This window comes from Mus pahari, chromosome 13 (genome assembly GCF_900095145.1).
Source record: "Mus pahari chromosome 13, PAHARI_EIJ_v1.1, whole genome shotgun sequence".
Classification (NCBI taxonomy): domain Eukaryota; kingdom Metazoa; phylum Chordata; class Mammalia; order Rodentia; family Muridae; genus Mus; species Mus pahari.
Window position 1 is genome coordinate 9,740,802 of NC_034602.1, and position 10,221 is coordinate 9,751,022.

Here is a 10,221-nt window from a genome sequence, read left to right on the forward strand (position 1 = left end):
CTTGTCACGTCAGCTAGAGAGATGCATCGACATCAGAGAGTACAGGTCCATGATGGGACTCAGTGGCAGGATGCTTGCCCTGCATATACAAGCCATGGGTTTGCTCCCCAGAACCTCCAAAACCAAACCTCACCTCCCTTGCTCAGACACTTCCAGTGTCTTCTTGTTCCCTTCAGGTAAAAGGTGTCTCCAAGGCCTCAGCCTTCACTTCTGCGCCACATGTCCAGCATTAATCTACAGGTCCCATCTTGCAAACTTTATCTTTACAGTTTCTGAGACAGCAACCTCTTCTGGAGGTTGAGCCAGTCTGCCCTCCCCCTCCCTCCCTCCTTCAGAATTCTCAATATCACTTTCCCAGACTACCCTACTTTAATAGCATCATCCTGAACTCTCTTCCTCCCAGCCTTATTTTTCTGTCTTACTACCTGTATACTTGCATGCTTGCTTATGTCTGCCTCTCCTCACTACAGTGTAATTTCAACAATGCCCCTGCTAATTCTCAGCTCTTGGTCAACAGCAGACACTCAAAACTGTTGCTTAGAATGTGCTGAGTACTCTTCCTGGGAAGGTGTGTGAACCAATTTACTAATCTTCACAGTAATTCAAGATAGGATCATCATAGTAATTATTATCATGTCTGATGAAGAAATTAAGGCACGCTACTATCAGCAATAAGAAATTAAATTTGGAACCAAGACACCAGCCCTTTATAATAACCATCATATATTGTACCACGCTTAGCTAATAGCAAATAAGTCAATGATTTTCCCTATGCTGACTCTTAGAAATTCAGAGAATCAAAGTATGACTTTAAAATATCAAGTTTCTTGTAATTGCCTAGTGTCTTAGAATAATTAATAGGTGTGATTCTCAAGCTCAGACGAGTAAACGAGCAAGATGGGAGCCACAGTGACAACTCTTCTGAGAACCACTTCCACGAAGGCTCCGACTGCGGATTACAGGCATGTTCGGGTAATTCTCCCTGTACCATGGAGATTACCATGATCAGCTCTGGTCCATAAAGGGACACAAAAGCTGCAGAGACGCCAGGTCCCCCAAAGGGCCCCTCTGGGACTGTAGCAGCTCACTTGCTCAAGCTCCTTGCTTATTAGTGTGGTGATTCACACAGTGCACTGGGCAAGGCGAGTTTGTCACCTAATAGAGGGTATGTTGATACAGCCTTATCTGAGAAGTTACATAATTATGCTAATGTCGGGATACCATTACAGGAGTCTGAGCCTTAGAGTGAAAGAGGAGTGTATTCCCTAGGAAGTATTACACAAAGAACGGCTGGAGACTCCATTACCCCAAACTAAGCAAATGAAGTAAAATAGCTAAGGACAGAAACTGTCCACTTCAAGTTGTGGCTTGGCCAGGCACCTGCTGAAGAATGCTTCCGGGGACCCCCGGGAACAGAGGGTTGGTCGGCTCTCAGCAAACTGTCCCCCTAGAATCCTGGCTGCTTCTTTATTTAGGGTCAAATGTACTCTTCTACAAGCCTTGGACCTCCATTCTCCTTCTTTTCCAAACAGTGCAACTATCTTTCCTCCCACTAGGTTGGAATTCTCTGAAAGAAGCCATACCGGGTCTTCTTTGGAGTCCTCCACCTTCTCTCGACCTCACTCCCGATCCACCCCAACAGTCCCCCAGGTTGCGGAAGGAGGTAAGTGAGTAGGGCACTGACCAGGAGTGGCCCCAGCACCTGTCACCTGGCCCACCTGGGCCCTCCCTTCACCCCTTTCCCCAGCCCCACCCACCTTCCCGCCGACAGGCCACCGCCCTCCGGCCTCCAGCCATGGTCCAATGGCCGTAGGGCAGGGCACGCTGAGCAAGCCGCGGCGCCCGGGCCCCGTCCCCGCCCTGTTCCCGGTTCTCGGTTCCCGAGCCGATCCCTGCCGCCTTTAAATGCCACCCCAGGACAACGCACTGCGGCCCTCGCCACCGTCATCCCCTCGCCGCCGCCTTCTCCGCGCCGCCCGCCTCCCTTCCCCCTCCCGAGCCTGCGGCCGCGCCAGCCTGGGGCGTGCGCGCGCGCCCGTGTGTGCGCGCGCCCGGCTCGGACCCGCGCCCGCCGCCGCGTCCCCGGCGCTCGCTGCAGGAACATGGCGGGGTCGGTGGCCGACAGCGACGCCGTGGTGGTGAGTGCAGCGGCCTCCCGCGAGGCGGGTAGCTCAGAGGGCCGGGGCGAGGACTACCGACCCGCGCTGCCGCGGGACGCGCGGTACCTGTCAGCCGCCGCGGGGTGCGAGCTCGGGGGCCCCAGGCGCGGGGCAGGAGGGCGCCGGCCAGGTGCGCGCCGGGCGCGTGTGCGTGCACGTGGGTTACTGTGGGGCCGCGGTCCCGGCGTCCGGGATTTACCCCTTTGGAAACGGTCCCGCGCCGGGGGCTCCCGAGAGAAGCCGAGCGCTGTCGCTGCACTCCAGCCACGTCCCCGAGGACAGGCCAAGGGGCAGAGACTCCGGGGACGTTTGTGCTTGGAGAGGGGCCTGCCACCTACCTCCACGGGCTTTGCTTCCCGGGTGGGCCGCGACCTTGAATTTGATCCGGTCTCAAGAGCCTGGGGATCATCAGAGGCTTAGACCGGATGGAAAGGCCGGGTTTTGTTTCGCGGTTATTTAATGGGCTATAAAGATGCATCTTATGTAGACACTGCCTGTGTGTCTGTGGAGGGCTGCTGGAAACCCAAGATTTGTGTTGATTCCTCATCCTTCCATTCACTCCCTAATAAACAAGGGTCTGTGGAAAGCCAATCTGTGTGCTTCTATTTTTAGAAACTTGATGATGGGCACTTAAACAACTCCCTGGGTTCTCCGGTTCAAGCCGACGTGTACTTCCCACGACTGGTAAATCAATGTGCTCCGTGTCTCTGCCTTTATCCCTTTTCCCCTCTGGTGCATTTCCTTGCTTTCTAATGGGTCTGATTCTCAGGGCCGAGGGCTTGGCTCTTCTCTAACAGCCTGTAAACATCCTGTCTCTCCCCTCCAACTTTGCAGATAGTTCCATTTTGTGGGCACATTAAAGGTGGCATGAGACCAGGCAAGAAGGTATTAGTGATGGGCATCGTAGATCTCAATCCCGAAAGGTAAGGGCAGAGAGAGCCCTGCCATTGCTGAGCCTCCTCCTCTTCCTCTACTTGCAGACAGTGTCGCTAGTTAGGAGTGCCAAGAAAGTACCATGTTCCCATGAGAAGAATGTGTATGAATCCTAGCCATCATCTCTCCAGATAGCTATTTATATCAGTGATGATAAAAATAGGCCTACAGTTAATCTTTGACCCTTGAGAAGGCCAAAAGACTTCTTTTTTATGGTTTTGAAACACTGTAGTGATAACCAAACCTGTTAGAATAAATAAGAACCAAACTTACAAGATGTTTCCCTTGTCAATTTCCGTGGCTGTTTTTGAGAACTCTGGGATGGATTAATGCAAGGGTGGCCTGGGGCATATGAAGTCTTCAGTTAGAATTATTTTCAGTTCCACTGGAGTTTTCACCAGAGCCTACTTTAGGTAACAAAATCTATTGGTTTGAGTGTAATCCTTCTCTGTGTTTAAACTCCGTGTAAACAGTAGCAGCCCATTAAAAGCCGATGAACCCACTGGAGGAGGAACTGGGTCAAGTTAAAATGTTACATCTGACTCCCAGCTAAGTGACACTGTTTTCTTTTTAGCTTTGCCATCAGCTTGACCTGTGGTGACTCTGAAGATCCTCCTGCAGATGTGGCGATTGAACTCAAAGCTGTGTTCACAGACCGGCAGCTGCTCAGAAACTCTTGTATCTCAGGAGAAAGAGGGGAAGAGCAGTCGGCAATCCCTTACTTTCCATTCATCCCAGACCAGCCGTTCAGGGTAGGTACCTTGAATGCCTGATGCAGTGTTGGCAGGGCCCCTACTTACTCTGTATCTACTGTGTGCCAAGAGCTCTTTAAGAATTTCTTCATGTCCAAGAAATGTGTTGCCCGGAACTTGTCTCCCGGCCGTGAGAAAAGAATAAAAAACAACAAAAGAAGTCTGTTTGCTGATAGACATCAATGCTTGCCTTAGTAGCTCTTGATTCTCTTCAGCACATATGTTTAGTTAATGGATGCATATATGCATACCTAATTGCTAAGTACTTAACTGTAATTCTACTTAGCCAGTGCAGAGGTATTAATTATTTGTTAACTTCTGGGATGGTACTAGGGATTGAACCTTGTGCACATTAGGTAAGGTTTCTTCAACTTAGCTACACTCCCAATCCTCTTTTTGATTTCTGTTTTGAAACAGGATCTCACTAAATTCCCAGGCTGGCCTTGAACTTACAATCCTTCTGGCTCGGTTTACAGAGTATTTTAGATTACAGGCCTATGCCATCAGGTCAAGCTGGGGTTATTAATGTCATAATAATTTTCTGTGTAATTCCCAATATAGTGTTAGGCACATAAATAACCTACCCCCAAGTATCTGATTGATCACTAAATATTAGTAAGTATCTAGAATTTTCACGTTTCTTGGCCTTAAGTACCTCAAAACCTTATTAGTTATGGGTTTAAAACAATTTAGTGGTTATCATTTCATTTTCTCTTGTTCACTTTGCTAATGAGTCCATATTTGTATATTTATTTTCCCGTGTGGGTTAATTAAGCTTGTCTATTTCATGATCATAAGCTGTGTGGCTGACAAATTTCTTCCCTTGGGCTTAGGTAATACTGGTTCGCTCCCAGTCTCTAATAGGCAGGAAACAACCCAGTTTGCCATCCCATCAGGCCGCAGTAGCACTACCTTCCTCTGCAGGACAAATAAGAGGTGCAAGTCAGTAATATAAAAGAAGACTTGTGTACAGGTCAGGCCTGGAGATGAGGCTGCTGTCTGCATGAATCGTACCATACATCCATAACGACACTGTGGTTAAAGCTCTGTGCTGTGTATAGACCAGAGTAAACAAAACTGTTCTTCACGTGGGTCTTCTCAAGGCCTGTGACTGTTTCTCTTTAGTCTAGAACAAAACAAAAACCCATAACTTCTTTACATCAGTAAAGGAAATGAGATGGCCCCCCTTCTGACCATAATCTAGGAAGCCTCCCCTTACCTTAGCTCCTCCTTTGGAGTGGTAAGCCCTTGCGGGCTCCTCTTGCTATGCCAGGTTCTTACATGATAAGCCGTGTGTGTGTGTACATACACACACGTGAGTGCTTGCAAACTGGAAGGCAATTCAGGTGTCATCCTTAGGAACACCCATCTGCCTCCCTCCCTGGCCTAGATCTCGCTGATTAGGCTAAACTGAGCTGACTGGTGAGCCCAGATCTCCACCACTCTACTGCTGGTGTTACAGGTGCATTCAGGACCTACCATTTTTGTGGGAAAATAGAGAATTGGGTCCTCTTACTTGCCAGTTGATTATTTCCTCAACAGAGCTATCTCAGATGGTAAATCCTTATGCCTGATTCGTGATTGTGAGTTACTGATTAGAAGGGCTACATTGCTTCCCAGCAACAAAAAAATGGAGTGAAATAAGCTGGGTGGTGGCTCACGCCTTTAAACCCAGCACTCAGGAGGCAGGGGCCGGTGGATCTCTGCGAGTTCAAGGCCAGTCTGGTCTACAGAGTAAGTTTGAGGACTACCGGGGCTACATAGAGAAACCCAGTCTCCAAAAAGAAAAGGTTTACAAAAATGGAGTGAAATGGAGCTTCTTGGTGGAATAATTTAAGCAGTAATATGAATGAAGTGTGACTGATAACACATACGGCAGCTCTTAATGATAACTGCCAGTGCTTTTCTAAAAGCATCATAGCATGGCCAGCTCATAAGCTCTGTGGTGGCCAGGAGGTGGCGGCTCATACCCTTGGTCCCAGCACTTGGGAGGCAGAGGCGGACAGATCTCTGTGAAATTGAGGCCAGCCTGGTCTACAGAGTGAGTTCCAGGACAGCCAGAGCTACATGAAGAAGCCCTATCTCAACAAACAAGCAAAAAAACAAATTTAAAACAAACAAACAAAATCCCAACAAACCTCTGTGGTGAATTATGGAAAAAGAGAGGGAAAAGGTTTACCATGTCCAGTCAGTGTTTGTTTGTTTTAACAAAGCCTTGTTAATTACACATTCTTGGTCCAGTGATTATTACTGTGTAATCTCCCTTAGTGTTTACAAGGATTGTCTAGACTATTATTAGATACTGCTAAGGGCATCATGTTGCCATGCATCAGGAGAGGCCCCCCTGCAGGTAGGATGGACTGTTCGGCCTCGGGTGTCATGTAAAGAGACCGGTGCTCCTTCACACCTCTACCTGGAGTATGGGAGGAATTGTCTGTTCCAAATCTTTCACTGGTATGGAGTGGTGATTCTCAAAGTGGGTTCCCTGCTCCAGCCTCAGCACTGGGGAGGGAGGGTGCAGATTTTTAGACCGTGCTCTGGACTTCCTGAATTGAGAGCTGGGGAGTAGAACCCAGCAGTCTTACCCTAGCTGGCATTCAGCTATTGGTGATGCTTGAGATTTACTGTGGGCCTTGCTTTTCTTCTCCACAATGAAGTGTGGTTATGTTGTTGGTTTTCCCCTTTCTCCAGCAGGGTTCATCCAAAATTATGCATTGTTATTATTTTTGTTTCCTCTAGGTGGAGATTCTTTGCGAGCACCCACGTTTCAGAGTGTTTGTGGATGGACACCAACTTTTTGATTTTTATCATCGTATTCAAACATTATCTGCAATTGACACCATAAAGATCAATGGGGACCTCCAGATCACCAAACTTGGCTGATGTTTAAAGCACTTCTATTTCAAATATGATCGATCAGGTGCCACAACTCCATGAGAGAAGTGTCCTAGCCAGATCTGGAGACTTAAAAAGAAAACAAAAACAAAGACAGACTTCACTGTCTCTTTCTGTGCAGTTTAAGTCCAGAATGACAACCTCATCTGTGGTTTGCCCAGAAGAAGAAAGCTCGCAAGAAAGACACTGAGCCATTATGCCCAGAACAAAGTAATACATTTATGCTGGATTTTATTCAGACTAAACTAAAATGGATTTGTGATGATTTGTGATTTGGTAGCAATTACTCATCATTTCAAAGCAAGGTGATACTTAGAAACAAAAGTGCTAAAGACCTTAAAAACAACAACGGTACATCAAATCGATGCATTTCTGCACTGACGTGGAATTGCGTAGCACAACCGACATTTTAGTCAGGGTATTTACATAGAATGTAGATTGTGCAAGGTTTGGTTGTTATGTTTTCTTGGGTTTTGTTTTGTTTTGTTTTGTTTGGCATAGCATCATGTTAACTTGGATTTTTAAGCATTCTCGATTAATTTATTTATATTTAGTATATGTATTAATGTATCAGAGAATGAGCAATGTCTACAAATTATGAACTTAGGTCTGAGGGGGAAATTTATGTATAACAAGCATAAAATAAGTGAATTTCTACCTTAAAGAATTTGAGCATATTCTCCTTACCCCTCAACTTTGGCTTCTTAACATAAATTGCTATAAGTGCTTTTGGGGAAATTTTTGCAACACTTCGATAAAACTCTAAAGTTCTTGTCAATGATGCGAACTTTTGTTTGCATTGCTTTTTCTCCTTCCTATGAATTAGCACAGTATTGGCTTCCTTAAGGCTAACTACTCCTTAGATTTATATAATAGCTCATTAAGTTGTTATTAAATTAATGCAAAGCATATAAGAGGTGATTGCATAGACAGCTTTTAAAATAACTATATATCAGTTTTTAATAGTATGCTATGAAAATGGTTCCAGAATGCAGTGTTAAGCAGAAGCAAGTTGCCCCAAATTACTTACTGAGAAATAATTTATATCAATCTAGGCTGTTAGCTCATTGTATATTTTTTCTTCTGAGACCTCCCCAGTATCCCTAAGCAATGCCTTTGGAGCTTCTGAGCAGACAGGGCTGCCTCCCTGGTGGATACGGTGGGATCCAGTTAGGTCATCGGGAAGATTAAGTCCCAGGATCTCAGCCAACAGTGATCATGCTTCCAGGGAAACCGCTTCCCCGCGCTTGCAGAACCACCAATGGGCTGCAGGTGATTGATGTGTCTGCAAGGCTAGAGATGGTTGACGTTTCACACACTGCATTGGTCCTAGACAGAAGGGCCTTTGGCATTGCTTTGGGCAGGTACTGGGAGAAGAAAGGGATCCTGAGTGGGGTGTATTTATATATAATTTAGGTTTTGTTTGTACAGTGTATGTGTCTTATTAAGGCACCTCCTTGTCCTTTGCTTTTAAGGTTTTTTTACACAACATGCAGAGGCACTGAAGTGGCCATGTCATCTTCATGTGTCAAGAATGTAGACAGTGTTTCAGAACCAAAGTCTAAGATAAACAAAGCAAACTAAAATAAGGAATCTTTATAGATGATATATTTGGATCCTTCTCAACTTTGAAACTGTTTAGCACAGTTCCATGGTGTTATATACAAAGACTTGTCCACCAAGACCTGCTGCATCTTAAAAAGCTTTCTGTTCTAGCTGGCTTCTCAGTCAGCCATGAGAGCTGATTTGTAGCTCCGGGTTTTTTGTTTTTTTTAAGCCTGTGAGCAATTTCTCATGAGTTGAAAAGCCACTTTAGAGGAGTGTCTGTCAAGAGACTTAGAACACACCCTGAAAAACATTTGTAAGATTTGGATTCAATTAATGCAGTAAGCATCCCCCAGGAGGGATCTTCTGAGTGGCCAAGCATGTGTAATTCAGCAAAAGCTTGGGGAACAGGGAGTATAAGAGACTGTAAGTGGCTTTTCTCTCTACCTGTCAGCTAACTCATAAGCAGTATTAAACTCCCAGATCAGCCTCCTGGGAGCCGTCTAAGTGGTGCGTTGAGTTGATTTTGGACTAGTTAATCAATAGGGGCCACAGCCCAACTCACTGTCCAAATGGCTAGCTAGAAACTAGGACAAGTTCACACTCTCCTCAGCCTGAGAGGTCTAATGTGGGAAATTCAGGATGGAAAGTGCAATTTAAAGCTTCATGGGGAAAGCATACACAGGAGCTCTAGCCACCCAGGGCCCTAGTTTTGCAATAACCAAAACCAAGGGATAGCAACCAGGCTCTGGGGAAATAAGCGGCTTTAGACAATCTGCAACAAAAGTGGAGTAAATGTGTCTATCAATCAAGTTATCAGAATGACTTCTACTTCCTGGGCTATCCCAGAAGTGTCTTAAAATGATTATTTTTTTAAATTTTGAAGCCCAGTTTCAGATCTTGCCAACTTCTCTAAAACTCCCTAAGAGATCACTCTTAGAGTTGACGACGCATTAAATGGCAAATCCATGTGCATTAAGAGAAAAATATCCAAAAAAGGATCAAACCCTACTGCCTTGAGAAAACAGCTTTGGCATTTTCCAGCATTAATATAAAGATAATGTTCCTATGATGACATATTTTCAAAGAAACACTTTCTTATTTACTGCGTGGTGTAAACTGTTGTTAAATGTGTTGTTACATTATGTCACTGCTGAAAGTTATTTGCACTATAATAAAGGAATTTTCTACAAGATAGCTTCTGGGTTATTACATGCTGCATTTGGCTCTGGATACAATGTATTTATCATAGACCATGTGCTTAATAGTGGTCCCTTTATCTCACATGGTATAAGACCATGTGTACGTGTGTTTCCCATATTGGTAAAGGCAAGAAAAATGTCTCAGAGGCTCCAGAGAACAAATGAGCTTATGTTGTGGATGCCTACGTTCTGTTTTAATAAAATATAAACTATGATTTCTGCATGCACTGACCTTACTATTTGGTGCACAGTTCTATGAGGTTGATGCATAGATTTAGTGTGTAACTATTTAATCAGGATACAGAATTATAGTTTCATCCTTCCAAAGTCCCTTATATATTAAATGTCTCCAACTTCTAATTTAGGTTAGGCAGCCACTGTCTCCCCTGCTATAGCTTGTAAATGACAGAGTCACAACATTCACCCTATGTCTTAGAGTTGGCTTCTTTGAATTGGCAAGTGTTTAGCTACATTCATAGTGCTTCAACCATGAGCAGTAAGGGTATATATACTATACAGTGGCATACTTTTCTTTATCCACTCTCCTTTAGGATGCAATTCATCTCCCTATCTTCTCCTCCCCCCCACCACCTCCCACCGTCTGTGTAGTTCAAGCTATCCTCAAAACTGCAGTCTTGCCTCCACATCTTAAGCTAACTTCAAGTTCTTTGGCTTCGGCATACCAAGTGGAAGGACAATGGGTTCTTAACATATCTTTAAAAACAGTTTTTGTAC

General features: G+C 45.1%; 1 protein-coding gene across 1 annotated transcript; it reads left to right on the forward strand.

The window, feature by feature from the left end:
* Positions 1 to 1,838: 1,838 nt before the first annotated feature.
* Positions 1,839 to 9,477, forward strand: Lgalsl (galectin like). The gene is made up of 5 exons (XM_021210862.2): positions 1,839 to 2,138; positions 2,772 to 2,843; positions 2,994 to 3,082; positions 3,667 to 3,844; positions 6,584 to 9,477. Exons 1-5 carry the CDS (start codon positions 2,103 to 2,105, stop codon positions 6,725 to 6,727), a joined length of 519 nt encoding a protein of 172 aa, XP_021066521.1. The 5' UTR covers positions 1,839 to 2,102; the 3' UTR covers positions 6,728 to 9,477.
* Positions 9,478 to 10,221: the final 744 nt, after the last annotated feature.